The 19,393-nt window shown below is 44.2% G+C and overlaps 1 protein-coding gene across 1 annotated transcript in view; it reads left to right on the forward strand.

The window, feature by feature from the left end:
• The window catches only part of LOC137228232 (uncharacterized), a 47,557-nt gene that overhangs the window by 5,476 nt on the left and 22,688 nt on the right, over positions 1–19,393 (forward strand). The window contains exon 3 of the mRNA XM_067745375.1: positions 927–1,070. Coding sequence (XP_067601476.1) covers positions 927–1,070 — 144 coding nt within the window. The remainder of the gene's footprint in view (positions 1–926; positions 1,071–19,393) is intronic.

A 19,393-nucleotide genomic window follows, 5' to 3' on the forward strand; every position in this document is an offset into this window, starting at 1 on the left:
TTAAAAAAGAAAGAAAGTAAAAAAAATTTTAAAAGAAAGTAAAATTTTAAAAGAGAGTAAAATAAAAATAACTCCTGTTTGTAATATTAATGTGATGAAAGCAGAATGTTAGAAATCTAAACTATCTTCTCTTGTATGAAATGGTCATTCGTTCGTTCCAGCACATTTATTAAATTCTCCACTCGGCCAGGCACAAGAAGAGGACAGACCTTGTTGGGGCACTAAAGTCTAGTGGGAGCCTGATGCCCGAGGAGCATTTGCCCCTCGGCAGCCATCCTCACGCAGTGGGGAGAAAATGCCCATCTCTGGCCAGAGAGCTTCGCCAAAGGCGGTGCTCTCTGAGCAGACGGGGTGCTTACTTAGGAGAGAACCAGGGCAAGGGTATCTAAGAAGGCAGAACCCGTGCAAAGGCACTCAGACTGGACATCATTGGCGCGTGGGGCAAGAGTCCATTGGGAACGTCTGCAGGTCAAGATGCACGTGGAGAAAAAGAACATTTTAAAAGTTTTAAAATGGTACAGATGAACCGGTTTGCAGGGCAGAAATAGAGACACAGGTGTAGAGAACAAACGTATGGACACCAAGGGGGGAAAGCGGGGGGAGGGTGGTGGTGGTGGGATGAATTGGGAGATTGGGATTGACATATATACATTAATATGTATAAAACGGATAACTAATAAGAACCTGCTGTATAAAAAATAAATTAAATTAAAAAAAAAAATGTCGAGGAGGGTCAGGTCGTGAAAGGGCCTTGCTCCCAGCCCGGAGCACAGGCCGCTGCCTCCAGGCAATGAAGGATAGCTAACTGGCCAATGGACCATGATCCCTCCTCATGTGTAAATAGTTTGGAGGAGAACAAGGTGCGGAATTTGTTTCCAACAAGATGCCCTTTGAATCTGCAAATAAGGAACATGTGTGTCCTGCAGGGCCGGCCCTACGTGAAAGCATGAAGGAAGCCCCGTGGACGGTCACCACCCTCCTGCCGCTAAACTCCCCACATCGCACCCCCCGTGGAGACCCTCGCGACACTGCGATGCCCAGACTGGCCACGGCTGCACTGAGAAAAACCGGTACACGTTTCTTTTAAATAGAAGGATGATGTCGTAGTCATTCCCTCTTAAAGTATTTGTTGCCACAGGGGAAGAATAGGTAACGTACGCAACAGAAGCACCATTTTCTCCTTCCTTTTGCCTGAGTACCTGTGCTACATTTCACCTGCTCTGAAAGGAAAGGGGCCCAAGAAGAGAGCAGTTACTATGGGCTGTTCACATGCAGCCCCTGGGGCGGCATGATGTGGCGGACATTTTTTGTGAATTCTGGTTTAATTAGTAAAATCTAAAGGCAGTAAGGCCATGGTTCTAACAATTGCCTGCCCATTCCTTTATATAAACATGGAACAAATGAGTGTTTGCTAATTCTTAATTTTATTTGGGGGGATTTCTTTAATTGAAATATAGTTGATGTACAATATTATATAAGTTTCAGGTGTACAATATAGTGATTCACAATTTTTTAAGATTATACTCCATTTACAGTTATTATAAAATATTGGCTATAGTCCCTGGACTGTACAATGTATCCTCGTAGCTTATTTATTTTATACATAATAGTTTGTGTCTCTTAATCCTCTACCACCAGCTTGCCCCTCCCCGCTTCCCTCTCCCCACTGACAATCACTAGTTTTCTATACCTGCGTCTGTTTCTTTTTTGTTATATTGACTAGTTGGTTGTATTTTTTAGATTCCACATATAAGTGATATCACACAGTATTTGTTTTTCTCTGACTTATTTCACTTAGCATAATGCCCTCCAAGTCCATTCATGTTGTTGAAAATGGCAAAATTTCACACTTTTTTATGGCTGAGTGATATTCTATTGTTTATATACACCATATCTTCTTTATCCATTTGTCTGTTGATGGGCACTTGGGTTGCTTTCATATCTTGGCAATTACAAATAACGCTGCTATGAACATTGGGGTACATGTATCTTTTCGATTAAGTGTTTCTGGTTTTTTTCAGACATATACCCAGGAATGGAATTGCTGGGTCATATGGTAGTTCGATTTTTAGTTTTTTGAGGAAACTCCATACTGTTTTCCACAGTGGCTGCACCAATGTATACTCCCACCAACAGTGCAGGAGGGTTCCCTTTTTTCCATACCCTCTCCAACATTTGTTACTTGTGTTCTTTTTGATAATAGTCATTCTGACAGGTGTGAGGTGAGATCTCATTGTGGTTTTAATTTGCATTTCTCTGATGACTAACGATGTTGAACATATTTTCGTGTGCAAGTATTTAATTCTTGAGTAAAGCTTGGAAGCACTGAGGGGAAGGAAATGTATGTTTACATCCTTTGACTGGACAATATTTTAAATGAGATTAAGAAATAATCTTACTCCTTGGCCTGAAAACTCTCTCTAGCCTGTTATCGGCTTCAAAAGTTGGGATGTGATTGACAGAACCCTTCACATCACTCGGTGTGGCTGTGGTCACATGGGCATCATAAGAAACGAGGTGAGGATACTGACGTGACTTGATCTGAGATGCTCTTATGAACTCCTTCATCTATGTGCCGTTTGACTCCACTGAAAATTGAGTTATAATGTTGCCTTCTTTAGGTGTCCTCTTGAAATGTAGATACCTTGGAATGAGTCCTACGTGAAGCCTCATCCAGAGAGGTTAAGTAAGTGGCTCAGAGTCACACAGCTAGCTTGGAAAAGCCCAGAATCTAAACCTTGATTTCTGATTGGTCATTCATCCACACACTTGCTGTTGCCTGATTACCATCTCATCTGTCTGTCTGCCTTCACGCACAGTTGAGATCATATGGCTCACAAACAAAAAATTGACTCTCTGGTCCTCTGTAGAAAAGGTTTGCCAACCTCTGGTTTAGATGATTGTTGTACATGTGCAGGAATTTGAAATACAGCACATATATTTTATATCTTGTACAGAAATAGACCTAGGTTGGGACCCATCCTGCCAGAGGAAGGATGGACCACTAGCCTCGGATTCACCAGGTGGTGTGGTGGACACGGAGAAACACACCAGGTCATCACTCACACCCGTGAGCCTCTGCCTTTCACCACTTATACCTGGTGAGTCTCCAGAGCAGCCAGGAGGCACTAGGAAGGCATCAAGTGTAAATAAATAAATGGAAATTTAAAAGTAATCTCAAAGGACAGCCTCTTCAGTAAGCGGTGCTGGGAAAAGTGGACAGCTACACGTAAAAGCATGAAATTGAAACACTCCCGAACACCATACACAAAAATAAACTCAAATTGGATTAGAGACCTAAATGTAAGGCCAGACACTATCAAACTCTTAGAGGAAAACATAGGCAGAACACTCTATGACATAAATCACAGCAAGGTCCTTTTGACCCACCTCCTAGAGAAATGGAAATAAAAACAAAAATAAACAAATGGGACCTAATGAAACTTAAAAGCTTTTGCACAGCAAAGGAAACCATAAACAAGACCAAAAGACAACCCTCCGAATGGGAGAAAATATTTGCAAATGAAGCAACTGACAAAGGATTAATCTCCAAAATTTACAAGCAGCTCATGCAGCTCAATAACAAAAAAACAAACAACCCAATCCAAAAATGGGCAGAAGACCTAAATAGACATTTCTCCAAAGAAGATGTACAGATTGCCAACAAACACGTGAAAGAATGCTCAACATCACTAATCATTAGAGAAATGCAAATCAAAACCACAATGAGGTATCATCTCACACCAGTCAGAATGTCCATCATCAAAAAATCTGCAAACCATAAATGCTGGAGAGGGTGTGGAGAAAAGGGAACCCTCTTGCACTGCTGGTGGGAATGTAAATTGATACAGTCACTATGGAGAACAGTATGGAGGTTCCTTAAAAAACTACAAATAGAACTACCATATGACCCAGCAATCCCGCTACTGGGCATATACCCTGAGAAAACCATAATTCAAAAAGTGTCATGTACCACAATGTTCATTGCAGCTCTATTTACAATAGCCAGGACATGGAAGTAACGTAAGTGTCCATCGACAGATGACTGGATAAAGAAGATGTGGCACATATATACAATGGAATATTACTCAGCCATAAAAAGGAATGAAATTGAGTTATTTGTAGTGAGGTGGATAGACCTAGAGTCTGTCATACAGAGTGAAGTAAGTCAGAAAGAGAACAACAAATACCGTATGCTAACACATATATATGGAATCGAAAAAAAAAATGGTTCTGAAGAACCTAGGGGCAGGACAGGAGTAAAGACGCAGACGTAGAGAATGGACTTGAGCACACGGGGAGGGGGCAAGGGGAAGCTGGGATGAAGTGAGAGTGTAGCATTGACATTATATACACTACCAAATGTAAAATAGATAGCAAGTGGGAAGCAGCCGCATAGCACAGGGAGATCAGCTCGGTGCTTTGTGACCACCCAGAGGGGTTGGTTAGGGAGGGTGAGAGGGAGACGCAAGAAGGAGGGGATATGGGGATATACGTATATGTATAGCTGACTCACTTTGTTATAAGGCAGAAACTAACACACCATTATAAAGCAATTATACTCCAATAAAGATGTTAAAAAAATAAATAATTTTTAAAAATCTCAGTGGAGAGATAAATTAGGAGTTTGGGATTAACATATACAGACTACAATACATACAATAGATAAACAACAAGGACCTACTGTATAGCACAGGGAACTATATTCAATATCTTGTAATAGCCTATGATTGACTCTGAAAATGAGTACATATATATACATATATGTGTATATATATGTATATTCACTTTGCTATACACCTGAAACTAACACAGCATTGTAAATTAATTACAATTTTACAAAATCATTAAAAATTTAAAAAAAATTTTAAAATAAAAGTAAACTTGGAAACAGTCAGCTGTTATAGATCTGACAGGGTCTTTCCCACAACAGGCTGTGTAGCCTGTGAGAATTAAGGGGCCGACGGGGCAGATGCAAAGAACGTGCAGCTAAGTTGTTTGCACTGTTAAGTCCTCTGTGTGATCCATGTTCAGAGAGATGCTTTCTTTTAAAATAGGAATATAATAAAGTGCACAGCTTTTAAGTAGGCACATCAATGAATTTTTATCATGTATATGGCTGAGTAACCAATACCGAGATCAAGGTGTCAAACTTCCCTGCACCCAGAGGCCCCCCTCTGAGCTCCGATTCAGTCGGTGACCCCCTGAAGAGACCAAATATTCTGATGTCTATCATCATAAATTAGTCATGCCTGGTTCTGGAGCATCAGATGAGCGGAATCGAACCGTATATGCCCTTGGTGTGGGGCTCCTCTGGCAATGGACAAACCACACGAGTTCAGGATGGGCCGTACCTGCCCTGGGCTGGAACAACCCAAGGACAGAATAGGCACTGAGGCAACCGCCCCATGCTGCCTACCTAGCCTGGCACGTGGGTACAGGTGGGATCTCACCAGTGCTCTCGAGCCCCTGCAAAAACCAGGTGCGTCTGTTTTCAAAAGGCAAATATTGTTTGCTCCCTAATCGCTGAAGACCATAGGGGAGAACCCCTCCCTGAAATCAACACCGGCCTCAGCCTTGCCCGCTTAGCATAAACACTGCACCCTCCTCGCTCTGCCCTCTGGGACCCCTCGGATTTGCTGAAGGCCAACACCTCAGCTTCAGCCCTAGGGAGCCACCTCTGCCTCTAGAGAAACAGGGTCACAGTTTAGAAGCAGCTCCCTGCCTGTGGACAGAGCAGCCCAGAGCTGCCCAGCTCCCCACAGAGAGCGTCTGCACTTAGCACAGAATCCCCAGCACTGATGGCACTGCCACGCCAGACACCACACCCCACGTGGTGGCTTGCCCTGGCTCACGTCATGAGGCTCGGGCCACTGGCGCAGAGATGCTCGGGACTCCCCTCCACAGTGAGTCCTGATCCAATTGGGAAACAAGACAAAAGAGTCAGTAAGACACAATCTCTCAGGTCTTACTGATCAAGCCTCGGCTGGTGGACAGATTACATCTGCAGCAAATGGACGTCCTAGGACCAAACCCTAGAAGGAATTAGGCGGCCCTGCACCTGACAGCGTGGAGTAGCTGAGGGGACTGTTGGCTGTCCCCGAAGCAGGCAAGTGGAGGGAGGGGTTACAGGTGTCCAGCGTCTCTGCCTAAGCGCATGAAACAGATGAAATCCTTCTCTCCCGGGGAGAGTGAATGAGAGGCTGGGGAGAAGCCAGTTCTATACTGAGTGGCTCTTTCTCCACGTCGAAGGGAACATCAGAAAACAGAAATAAGTGTTCCTTCAACAGAATATAGACTGTGGAACTATCAGTGATTGTTCGTTAAAAACGTTAAACCACACTTAAAACTTGGAGTAAATATTCACCAGAATATTTTATTAACTAATTGAAAACCCCTTTCACTGACCGTAAAAGATAAGAAGATTGTAATTTTTGCAAGTGCCTTTCAATGTCAGAACAAGAAAATGGCTTACAAATAGGGCATCTGTATTTTATTTTTTTATTGAAGTATGGTTGATTTTACAGTGTTGTGCTAATTTCTGCTGTACAGCAGAGTGACTCAGTTATACACATAGATACATTCTCTTTTAGATTCTTTTCTGTTATGGTTTATCCCAGGATATTGAATATAGTCTCCTGTGCTCTGCAGCAGGACCTTGTTGTTTATCCATCCTGTATATAATAGTTTTGCATCTACTAACCCCAAATACCCAGTCCTTCCCTCTCCTTCCCTTCCCCCTCCTTGGCAACCACAAGTCTGTTCTCTGTGTCTTTGAGTCCATTTCTGTTTTGTAAGTCCATTTGTGCCATGTTTTAGATTCCACACTATACGTGATATCACATGGTATTCATCTTTCTCTGTCTGGCTTACTTCACTTAGTAGGATAATCTCTAGGTCCATCCATGTTGCTGCAAATGGCAATATCTCATTCTTTTTTATGGCTGTGTAATATTCCATTGTATATATGGACCACATCTTTATCCATTCATCTGTTGATGCACATTTAGGTTGTTTCCAAGTCTTGGCTATTGTAAATAGTGCTGCTGTGAACACTGGGGTGCATGTATCTTTTTGAATTGTAGTTTTGTCTGGGTATAAGAGCATCTGTATTTTAAACAGGATATACCCATATTCTGGATCCACTTTAAAAATAAGACGTTTCCTTATAAGAACTACTACGAAACACGAGGTAGAGACCTCATCACAGCTAGGATCCAGAGACTCAAACTTTACTATTTAAATCTTTTCATTACGAACTATTATCTTACATTGGATATTTTCATGATCAGTTATCCTGGGCCAGAAATAAAGCAGCTCTGTGCGATCAAATAGCCTTGGGAGCAGCGCTGCTGCAGGAAGCCTGCGCTCCCTGTCAGGGGCTCACCTGAACACACGTGATTACCTGGTCCCCAAGACATGACTTCACATCTGTGATGCTCTCGATTCAAATGATGTTTATAAGCATGAGTTACCTCCATTCAGGAGCAGTCTCAAAAAGCGGACTTTAAGAACACAGGAGGGGGAAAAAGCACCAAAGTGGCTAAATGATGGATGAAATATACTGTTTTTCAGAACTGAAAACTGGAAAATTGCTTTCCACATGTGAGCTACGACATAAAAAAATGATACAATGATCATATTTTAAACTTCACAGCTGGGTTAGCAAAGTCAACCAAATCTTGCACATTATAAAATGCACTTTCTCAACTAAGAACAAAGATATAAATAGCCGTTTTGATGATGTTTCATTCCTCCACGGTGGTCCTAGGATCATAATACGTGGTAAAGCCCATCACCAGTAAAGAAACAGAGGCGGCTCTCCCCTCTGCTTAGTAAACCCTGGAAGCTTCCCCGGGGCCAACACGTTTCTCACCTGCCGTCAGTTCTATGAAAACGCTCAAAGTCAGCGAGCCGCCCTCTAGCTGGCTAAAGACTTAAATCTGGATCCTGGGAGAGTGACCAAATAACCATGACGCCTTTCTTGTGCTCTAGTTGTCTCTAGAGTGCCCTTGGTTTAATTCATAGAAACGTTCTGGGGGGGGTAGACAGTACACTGGTTCAGAATCTAAGAACTCTAAAGCCAATTTATCCAGGTTCATACCTGGCTTTACTCACAATATGTCTCAGAAGGTTATTAATAACTGATCTTTGCTGCAGTTGTTTTTTTGTTTTTTTGTTTTTAATCTATAGCAGGCAGGTGATACCAACTGCATTAGGGCTCTTGTAAGAATTAAGTAGGATACACATTAATTGCACAGAATGGCATCAAGCCCATAGCAGTTGCCAGTGATCGTTCCTATAAAAGGCATCCATGCATCCTCACCCATGAAGGCAGCTTTAATGTATTCACGCTAGAGAATTCCAAGTCCTGGTTATGATTTCAGACTTTGTTAATGGTAACTCTGCAGTGTAGAATTTTAATCATAATTCAGTCATCCCTCAATTACTCTCATTAATGGACAGGAGCATTGGTCTAAGTTAAAAACACACATGTACTCTCAGACACACACACACTCACACTCACACACACAGACTCATGCACGCCCTTCTTCATCATGGAAGTGCCATAGCCTGGATGTTTGTCTCCTCAAAATCCATATGTGGGGGCTTCCCTGGTGGCGCAGTGGTTGAGTCTCCGCCTGCCGATGCAGGGGACACGGGTTCGTGCCCTGGTCCGGGAAGCTCCCACATGCCGCAGAACGGCTGGGGCCGTGAGCCATGGCCGCTGAGCCTGCGCGTCTGGAGCCTGTGCTTTGCAACGGGAGAGGCCACGACAGTGAGAGGCCCGCACAGTGAAAAAAAAAAAAAAAAAAATCCATGTGTGGAAGCCTAATCCCTAATGTGGCGGCATTTGTCAGTGGAGCCTTTCGGGGGCCGTGAGTGGCGCACTCATGGATGGGATCAGCAGTCACAGGAAGGCTGGTACAAATCTGCTGGCACCTCGGCCTTGCACTTCCAGCCTCCAGACTGTGAGCAATAGACTCCTGCTGTTTCTAAGCCACCCCGTCTGTGGTGGTCTGTTACAGCAGCCCGAACAGACTAAGGCAGGGAGGGAGTGAGAGAAACCTGAGGTTACCCTCTGCTTTACTCAGATAACCCCTCACTGGCTCGTGCAATCATTGAAAACACTGTAGAAACAGGGCAAATTTCTCCCTTCAGGGTCTTTAAACATCAGACTGGAACCTTCAGTCTGAGATGGGGTAGGTGCAGTCAGTCCTGCATGACGTCAGGGACGTGCAATAGATTTCCTAACCCTACACTTGCTTCCCTTCTTCTGGTTCACCTTTAGCTCTACTGTTAATTTTTTTTTTTTTCGGAAGTGCTGACTTTTAATTTTTTATTTTTATACCATTTTTAAAGGTAACTTTATATTTACAGTTATTACAAAATATTCCCTGTGTTGTATAATACATCCTTGAGCCCATCTTACACCCAATAGTCTATACTCTTAATTCCCTCCCCTACATTGCCCTTCTCCTTCTCTCCACTGGTAACTGCTAGTTCATTCTCTATATCTGTGAGTCTGCTTTTTTTTTGTTATATTCACCAGTTTGTTGTATTTTTAGATTCCACGTGTAAGTGATATCATACAGTATTTATCTTTGTCTGACTTACTTCACTTAACATAATCCCCTCCAGGCCCATCCATGTTGCTGCAAATGGCATTATTTCATTCTTCTTTATTTATGGCTGAGTAATATTTCATTGCTGCCATGTCTTGGCTCTTGTAAATAATGCTGCTGTGATCATTGGGGTGCACGTGTCTTTTTGAGTAGTGTTTTTGTCTTTTTTGGATGTATACCCAGGAGTGGAATTGTAGGATTCTGTGGTAGCTCAGGTTTTTGTGGGGTTTTTTTGAGCGACCTCCATGCTGTTCTCCACAGTGACTGCACCAATTTCCATTCCCACCAGCAGTGCACTAGGATTTCTTCCTACACCCTCTCCAGCCCTTATTTATAGACGTTGTGGTGACACCTGCTGTTACTTACAACACATTTATGTTACTCTTACTGCTCTTTCTCTTTAATGTTTCAAAAAATAAAATAAACCTGTTCTTGGCCCAAGTTGAAGAGATAAAATGAATATTCTGTAATAGCTACAATTTCTGAAATACTGTTGAGCATATAATAAGGAACAATTAAATTACCATAAATGCCTGAGCAAAAAACACTTTCCCAAGATCAATTTAAGTATCTAATGCAGTGGAAATTAAGAGGTTTGCTAACTGTCCAAGTTATTGGTTGGTTGTTCAGTTCAAATGCCATCTTTTTTTCTTAATTCAGGAAAAGCCTTTTATTTGTAACATTGTCTCTTTGATCAATATTTCTTGTCCTTTCCCTTGTTTTCATCTTGTAAATTACTCTTGCCAGCATCATTCAGTCTGTTTTCAGGCCACAGATTATATAATAGCGAAAAATATATTTCAGATAAGAATCTATTAATATTGCATCTGAGAGCAAGAACCAGTTTTTCCTCTGTACCTCTTTTGAATTGCCCAGAATTGCTGAAGACTGTCTATCAAACCTAAATGTTTGACATCTCTGCTCCTTAGAATTATTCTTAAAATGAGCCTTAAGTCTGCAGGCTTCAAAAACATTTCTTTATGTCTCTTCCTTCCAAGGCTGTTGGAATCATAAGACCTCCCATTCTTAAGTGGGAGGTTGGCAGCAGGCTTACTGGAGTAGCTTTATCTTGGTTTATCTGACAAATGCAGCATTTTGCTGCTCTGAAGGATCTGACAACACAAGAAAATGGAGCACCCGAACACCTGGATATGTGACAATCATCTAGGAAAAGAAAATGGAACGGTCAATGTGCTGTTTATTAGACGCTGACTTTGAATACTGTATTTTTTTTTTTTTTTGGCGGTACGCGGGCCTCTCACTGCTGTGGCCTCTCCCGTTGCGGAGCACAGGCTCCGGACGCGCAGGCTCAGCGGCCATGGCTCATGGGCCCAGCCTCTCCACGGCATGTGGGATCTTCCCAGACCGGGGCACGAACCCGTGTCCCCTGCATCGGCAGGCGGACTCTTAACCACTGCGCCATCAGGGAAGCCCCCGAATACTGTATTTTTAACTATCGTCCCATAAAGATAAAGCTTTAACACTGAAGATTTAACTCTCCATTCACAGACTGCCTCTCTCCCCAGCCATGTCAGACGAGTGAAATATTCATTTAATCCACTGAACAGTATGTGAGGGCTTCCTATGTGCCCGGCAGTACGCCGAGCCCTAAAGCTGTAGCCGTGAGCCGGATTGTCAGAGTGCCCCGTGCACCTGGGAGGACGCAGCATTCAATAAGCCACAGCTGTGATGCCACTGTGCACAGCCGGGAGGACGCAGGAGCCTAATCCCAGGTCTGCCAGCCGCCACCTGTCCCCTGCACTTGCTAAAGCAACATGTTAACCTTTCTCCGCAGCATCCCCATTACCACTGCTGTCTGAAGAACTGCCCTTGTCATTCCTCGCGATTGGATCCTCTCAAATCCATCCTCCAGCTGTGCTAGAGAGAGATTTCTAAAATGCACATATGCTGTGACTCCTTTGCTGCTCGTACGTCAGGAAACAAAGTAAGGGGTGTTTTCCCACGTCATTTCTGGGACCTGCACTTCCACTTCCTTAGCTCTGACCCCGTTCAATTCCAGGAGGCATGAAAGTCCATGGTCAGGAGGCTGCCACACACCAGCTGTGTGTGCCTGAGGGCCGTGTCCCCGTCTCTCTGGCCCCAGGGTCCTCATCCATGGCACAAAGTCATACGATTAAGCCACCTTCAAATCCCTTCAGCTCTGCGACTTGTCGGGCAGAACCACTGAGGCAGAGTGAGGAGGGCCTGACCTTGCCGAGAGTTCTGGCTTTGCCGCCTAACTAGCTGTTTGGCCTTGTGCTGGTTACTGAACCTCTCTGTGCTGTAGGTTTCATCACGAATGATCCGGTGGCTTTATAGACGCATATGGTGCAACATGTGGAGCCGTGTAACAGAGGTCTGCACGTGTAGAATGTGGCCACGTGACAGCGCCATCCCAGCTGAGTTCTGTGGAGGGTGAAGTCAGTGAGACGGTCATCATTATGGACACTGATTTCTCGTGTTGGTCCTAAGATCGATTTTCTGCTCTGTGAATTATCTGAGGAATTCAGGGCTTTTATGTTCCCACCGCACAATTAAGCATCCATCACCGACGGAAATATTCAGTTAGTAACCTAGTGTGGAAAACAGGAAATTCTGTGAAAAAGTTTAGACTTATTTGGGGGGCCTCTCACTCATTTCCTAAATCTGATAAAATCATTCTTGAATTACCTGTTATTTTAGGTTATCCATGCCTTTATCCCTTTATTTTGTTGTAAGCAATTAAATGTTTTCTTAATTTCTTTATATTGGAGTATAGTTGATTTACAATGTTGTGTTAGTTTCAGGTGTACAGCAAAGTGATTTAGTTATACATATACATGTTTCCTTTTTCAGATTCTTTTCCCATATAAGTTATTACAGAGTGTTGAGTAGAGTTCCCTGTGCTGTAGAGTAGGTCCTTGTTGATTATCTGTTTTATATGTAGTAGTGTGTATATGTTAATCCCAAACTCCTAACTTATCCCTCACCTCCCCCCACTTTGGTAACCATAAGTTTGTTTTCTAAGTCTGTGAGTCCGTTTCTGTTTTATAAATAAGTTCATTTGTATCATTGTCTTAGATTCCACATATAAGTGATATCATATGATATTTGTGTTTCTCTGTCTGACTTGCTTCACTTAGTACGATAATCTCTAGGTCCCCCCATGTTGCTGCAAATGGCATTATTTCATTCTTTTCTGTGGCTGAGTAGTATTCCATTGTATATATGTACCACATCTTCTTTACCCATTCCTCTGTTGGTGGACAGATTGTTGTCTGTCCACGTCAGACAGATGATAGGTTGTTTCCATGTCTTGGCTATTGTAAATAGTGCTGCCGTGAACATTGGGGTGCATGTATCTTTTCGAATGTAAGCAATTAAATGTTGACAATCTTGTCTAGTTAGCAAAGTGACATATTAGGAATGATTCATTCTTCAAGCATTTCTTGTGGGAGCCATGCCAGACACTGGGCTTATAAAACAAATGAAACCATACCACCCTGAAAGAGTGCACAGCCTGGAATGCTGGTGGTTCTGGCCTATAATTATGAAAAGCAAAATTCTTTCTTTCAAAGACTTGAAAACAGTATTAAAAATGGACAGCACAGGGCTTCCCTGGTGGCACAGTGGTTGGGGGTCCACCTGCCGATGCAGGGGACGCGGGTTCGTGCCCCGGTCCGGGAAGATCCCACATGCCGCGGAGCAGCTGGGCCCGTGAGCCATGGCCGCTGAGCCTGCGCGTCCCGAGCCTGTGCTCCGCAGCAGGAGAGGCCGCAATGGTGAGAGGCCCGCGTACCGCCAAAAAGTAATAATAATAATTGACAGCACAATTTTTTTTAATCTATGAGAAAGATGTACAAAGTAGTTTGAACTACATGGTATCAAATCCCTTCCGACTCTAAATTCTAATTTTGTGATCCACCCTACCGACCAAAGGCCGAAAAATAACCTCAAAATCTGGAGCAGGATAAACTGATCTTAAAAGCTTCTCACAGGCTTTCCTGAAAGAAAAGGGGGAGAAATACATTTCATTAGCGCTTCTGAGAGAAGAGGGAGAGAAAGAGATGATAAACGTACAACAGGCCTCCAAGTGGAAACGGCCTTCACTTGGAGGGTTCCGTTGATTGACCGACATTTGAGGGATTAAAGGGGTCCCTCAACCCCTTCCTCCTTGATCTGTTTGTGAGTCACAGTTGGCAGGGGCTTCTTGAATAGCAAGCTTGTTGGTTCTTCTTAAAACTCCCAGGGTCAACACTCTAAGAGGAGGTCATTTTTTTTAAATGTGAGTTCTGTAAATTTACCCTATTATTACCAGTTAACATCAATTAAATAAGGCTGTTAAGGACTCTGCTTCGTGCTAGAAAGGTAACCCAAAAGGAACTAACCATTCTTCTGAGCAATAATGTATATGTATTTATAGCTATACTTGCATATATTCTTTGCTATCATTATATGCTGTTTACTCATAAATTACACATAGAAGTTCTACAAATATCAGCTGGGCTTGAATTCTATAAATGTTCCTGAAAAACTCTAGCAGCCTGTATATTTATTACCATTGCATAGGTTAGAAAACTGAGGGCAGAAAGGCTGGGAGGCTTGTGCAAGGTCACCCATTGTAGAGAGACACATCTCAAAACACAGGTCTGCCTTTTCCACACTACCCACCTGCCCCTCCCATGGAGGTACAGATGACAAAATGTCTCTTTCCTTCCATCAGCCTAAAGAGCCAGGCCCTAGTACAAAGGTCATGCTCAGAGTGGGCAGATCATTCATTCATTCATTTATTGAACAACTAGTTTTGATGAGCTCCCACCATGAGTCAGGCACTACTCCAGGCTCTGGGTATAAACGGTGAATGACAGAGAACTCACCCTCTGGAGCTCACAATTCAGTGGGGATTGTTAGGCATAAAACAAATAAATGGGGGACTTCCTTGGTGGTCCAGCAGTTAAGATTTCGCCTTCCAATGCAGAGGGTGTGGGTTCAATCCCTGGTTGGGGAGCTAAGATCCCACATGCCTCGCAGCCAAAAAACCAAAACATAAAACAGAAGCACTATTGTAACAAATTCAATAAAGACTTTAAAAATGGTCCACATCAACAACAACAAAATCTTTAAAAAAAAAAACAAATAAATGAACACATGATTTCAATTCGTGGTAAGTATCTTGAAGAAAACAAAGAAAGATATGATTGGAATTACTTAGGTTGGTCAGGAAAGGCCTTTCTGAGCAGGCACCATTTGAGCCAAGACCTAAGTAATAAGAATCAGACCTAAATCATAATATGCAAACACTTGAAGATGTGAGGGAGGGAAACGGCTAGTACAGAAACCCCAGACTGGACATTGCCTGGTGTGACCCACGAGGCAGGAGAGCCAGAGGGGGCAGAGGCAGGAGATGCAGTCGCAGAGGCGGGCAGGGCTGCTGTGACTCCCCCAGGCCACCATGGTCAGGAGAGCTTTAAGTAGCAGAGGGAGGGCCACGGTCTGACTTACACTTTGAAAAGATCTCTCCACTCCGTAGAGCTCTGTAGAAGCTGCGTTGCAGGGACAAGAGTGAAAACATGGCAGCAGCTCATAGTTGGGTGCAAACATCTAAGCAGCTGTTCATGGTCGTACAGATGTGAGATGTATTTTGAAAGTAGAACTCATAGAACTTGATGATGGATTGATTGCGGGGAGTGAGGGAAGGAAGGAAACCAAGGATCCCTCCCTGGTTTGGGGCTGGAGTAATTGGCTGAACGGCAGTGCCATCTGCTGAAATGGGATGGGCTGGGGGAAATCGGAGATTCTGTGGGGAGTTTGAAAGGCGTGTTCCTTAGCCAAGTGGACATGTTAAGTAGACAGCTGGGTATCCTTGTCTACAGCCCAGTGAAAAAGTTATGTCAACAGGTATTCGTTTGGGAGTCATTGGAATATTAACTATTAAGGCGTTTTAAACCCACAAGCTTTGGGGGAAGTGTGTATGTAGAGAAGAGATGAGAAGCCCAGCCCGGAGATCCCCACTTCATAGGTCTACCAACTGCCTTGAGGCAGGGCCTCTTCATTCCTGATTTATAAGACGCACTTCACCTCTGACAGCCACGGAGCAGGCCATTTGTCATTTGACATACAGGCATGTTTTCCGCATCTCGATCCAATACTGTACAACATATAATTTAATCATAGTTGCGATGCTTCTGTGTTTCCAGTATTTCCCATTCTTTAAAAATTCTATAATGTCCTATTAGTTGAGGAGAAGACGCATAGTGAAGTTGATTTCTCTTCGTTTTCTCTTTTCAAGTCTGTCAGTTTATCATGTTTTACTAGACGCTGTAGTTCTATGTTGTGACCAAGTCTCCTGGCCAGGTGCCAGCCCTTCTCGCCTCTTTCCCCACATTCAGATGCAGTCGTGGAAAAGCGTGTTGTTATTGGGGCAATGAAATAAATTAGACTTATAATGACGACAGCATTTTCTTGGAAAGTCAGTTGTAGTCCATAGGAAACAGAAGGTACATTCACCACACGCCGAGAATTTTGAAATTCTCGACAGGAGCAGGCAGAGGATTTTATACCCTGGACAGCTCTGTCCGCCAGAGGTCACCTCCTTGATCCTGCCCCTCCGGGTGCAGGTGAGCGGGTGCTAATCAGGGAGGGGCATTGGCACCTGGAGGAGGTGTCCCCGGCACAGGATGCAGCGTGTGCTAAGACCCGGCGGCGAGAGCACCAGGGTGACTGAGAGATCTGAGATCTGCCCCATTTCACTGCCTGGGCAGCCAGATGGCAACACAAAGCGAGGCTCCGGAAGTATCAGGGGCTGGATGGTGAAGGGCTTGCGGGCCGCGCTGAGGAGTTTGGGTTTCATTCTGAGGCTTCAGTAAAATTCTGAACCACGGAAGGAACTTAACCGTATCGTGTGGTAGAAAGATGCCTCTGGCAGCAGATTGGGGGATAGCAGAAGGGGAGCGAGGATGACGAGTAGCGGTGAGTTCAAAGGGGACGTGGCTGAGTTAAGCAGAGGAGATGACAGACGGCCTACCTGTCTCCACGTGGCTGCTTGGGGAGAGGGGTTCACAGGGCTCCGAGCTCAGCCAAAAGGGTGTACGTGTGGTACTGTTCGGGGTGGAAGGGATACGTGAGCTCCAAACTGGGAAGGCGGGTTTCTAGATGCAGGTGTCCAGTAAGAAGTAGTGCACAGGATCGTGGAGTTGAGGAGATAGTCTGTCCTAAAAAAATACAGTACGTGTGGGAGCCATTGTCACGTGGAAGGGAGCTGGTACGTCACCAAGAGCACAGTGTTAAGTCTGGGCTCGGCAAACTTGGACTCTCGGATCAAATCTCGACAGCAGCAAGGTTGAATTGTTACAGTAGAGACCGTATGTCCACAAAGCCTAAAATATTTACCGTCTGGCCGTTTACAGAAACAATTGCCAACCTTTAGTGTGGAGTAATAAAAAAAAAGGACTAATGTCTACACCTGGGAAAACATCCACAGTTAAATGGGAGTCAGGGAAAGAAGAATCTTCGAAGGACGCCGAGAATTGGAGGGTTAAACAGGGACTTCCCTGGCGGTCCAGTTGTTAAGACTCTGCGCTTCCACTGCCGGGGTCAAGGGTTCGATCCCTGGTGGGGGAACTGAGATCCCATATGCCGCGTGGCACGGCCAAAAAAAAAAAGAAAACGGAAAAGAGTGGATTCAAAAGAGAATGAAGATAGAGTCAGCACATCCAGTATTGTCGGAGGTTTTTAAATAACGTCCGTGGAGTTTAACCAAAAAGAGGACTGTATGCCCTTTTACCGCGTGTACCCCGCTACCACTGCCAGCACCACCTTTGTTGCGAACTCCAGCCTAGACACTGCTGATATCTTTGACTCACTTACACCATCAGCTGCTCCCCTTCGTCCTTTCTCTTTTTATAAACAGCCGTGAATTCACTCCGTCTATCCCTTCTCCATTCCTACGCCACTGCTCTATTCCACTCCAGTTACCCAGTCCTCTGGATCCCGCATCTGCACCATTTTACTCTCCTCCTTGGTTTTTTCCTCTAGTCCCTCTTACTTATTTTTAAATGACTTTATGTTACTCTGTCCTTTACGTCTTTTTGAGTTTCCTCAAAAAAAAAGAGATGATTATCCCTCAAGAGGCTTCTAGTAATTATCTTGCCGGTGGGGTCCTCCTCGATTAGTTAGGGCAGGCTAATCACTGTTTAAACAAATCCACCCCGAGTCCTCAAGGCTCAGCACAAGAGAGGTTTGTTTTTCAGTCACACCAGCTGTCCAAGGCGGGTGTCCTTCAGGTGCCCTTTCTTCTGCTCCCCACAGACACACAAATCCTCCCAAAACACGACTTCCCTGACCCACTGCCGCCTCGCTTCCTGTTCCTGAATGTGCCAGCACATCTTGCCCAGGGCCTTTGTGCTGGCTGGTCCCTCAGCCTGGAAAGTCCTTCTCCTGGAGCACGCGGTGTGCTCCCTCCAATGGTAAGGGAGGCTTCAAGTCCTCACCCAAATATCATCTTCTCAGGCTTCTCAGGCTTCTCAGACTCCCCAGTCGCTGCATTTAACACTGTAAATCTCTCCCTTCACCTCCCGCCACCCTTCGTGGCTTTCTTTTCTCACGGCTCCGTCTCTGCCTAAAGTGCTGCGTGTTCGTTTCACTGTGGCTTCCCCTCTGTGTCCATGAGAACCTAAGGCCCACGAAGCAGGGGTTTTTGCTGCTCTGTCTGCTGCTCTTTTCCCAGATCCTAGAACAGTACAGGGCACATAACAAGCAGTAAAACTCTGTTGCTGAAGGAAAGAATCTCAATACACCAAGGGGTGTAAACTTGCAAAGGCTGATGTCAGCGAAAATCAGAAGTAGGGCCATGGGGAAAGAATGGGCGAGAGCCATCCAAGAAGGGCAGCTGTGAGAGCAGCCAGGGGGTCAGTTCCGCGGAGAGGGGAAGAGTCCTGCAGAGCCTGGACAGGAGAGCCAGGAGGTGGGACCACGTCCCTCACAGAGGGCAGAGCCCAGCTTTACCCAAAGCTTGGATCAGCTCAACCGAAACCCCCTAACAGTCAAAGATGACTGAGACAAAACAGAATGTGACCTCTCACTTTATTTGCTTTTAATTTAAAAAAAATGTTTACTTTATATTGGCCTGTAGTTGATTTACAATGTTGTGTTAGTTTCAGGCGTACAGCAAAGTGATTCAGGTGTACATATACATATATCGATTCTTTTCCAGATTCTTTTCCCATTTAGGATATTACAGAATATCCTCAATAATATCCTAATAATAGTAGAGTTCCCTGTGCTCTACAGTAGGTCCTTGTTGATTATCTATTTTATATATTGTAGTGTGTACATGTCAATCCCAGACTCCTAACTTATCCCTTCCCCACCCCCGCCTTCCCCTTTGGTAACCATAAGTTTGTTTTTGAAGCCTGAGTCTGCTTCTGTTTTGTAAATAAATTCACTTGTATCCTTTTTTAAAATTCCACATATAAGGGGTATCATGTGATATTTATCTTTCTCTGTCTGACTTCACTTAGTATGATAATTTCTAGGTCCATCCATGTTGCTGCAAATGGCATTATTTCATTCTTTTTTATGGCTGAGTAATATCCCATTGTATATATGTGTGTGTGTGTGTGTGTGTGTGTGTGTGTGTGTGTATACCACATCTTCTTTATCCATTCCTCTGTCGCTGGACATTTAGGTTGCTTCCATGTCTTGGTTATTGTGAATAGTGCTGCAGTGAACACTGGGGTGCACGTATCTTTTCAAATTAGGTTTTCTCCAGATATATGCCCAGGAGTGGG

Source organism: Pseudorca crassidens, chromosome 7 (genome assembly GCF_039906515.1).
Source record: "Pseudorca crassidens isolate mPseCra1 chromosome 7, mPseCra1.hap1, whole genome shotgun sequence".
NCBI lineage: Eukaryota > Metazoa > Chordata > Mammalia > Artiodactyla > Delphinidae > Pseudorca > Pseudorca crassidens.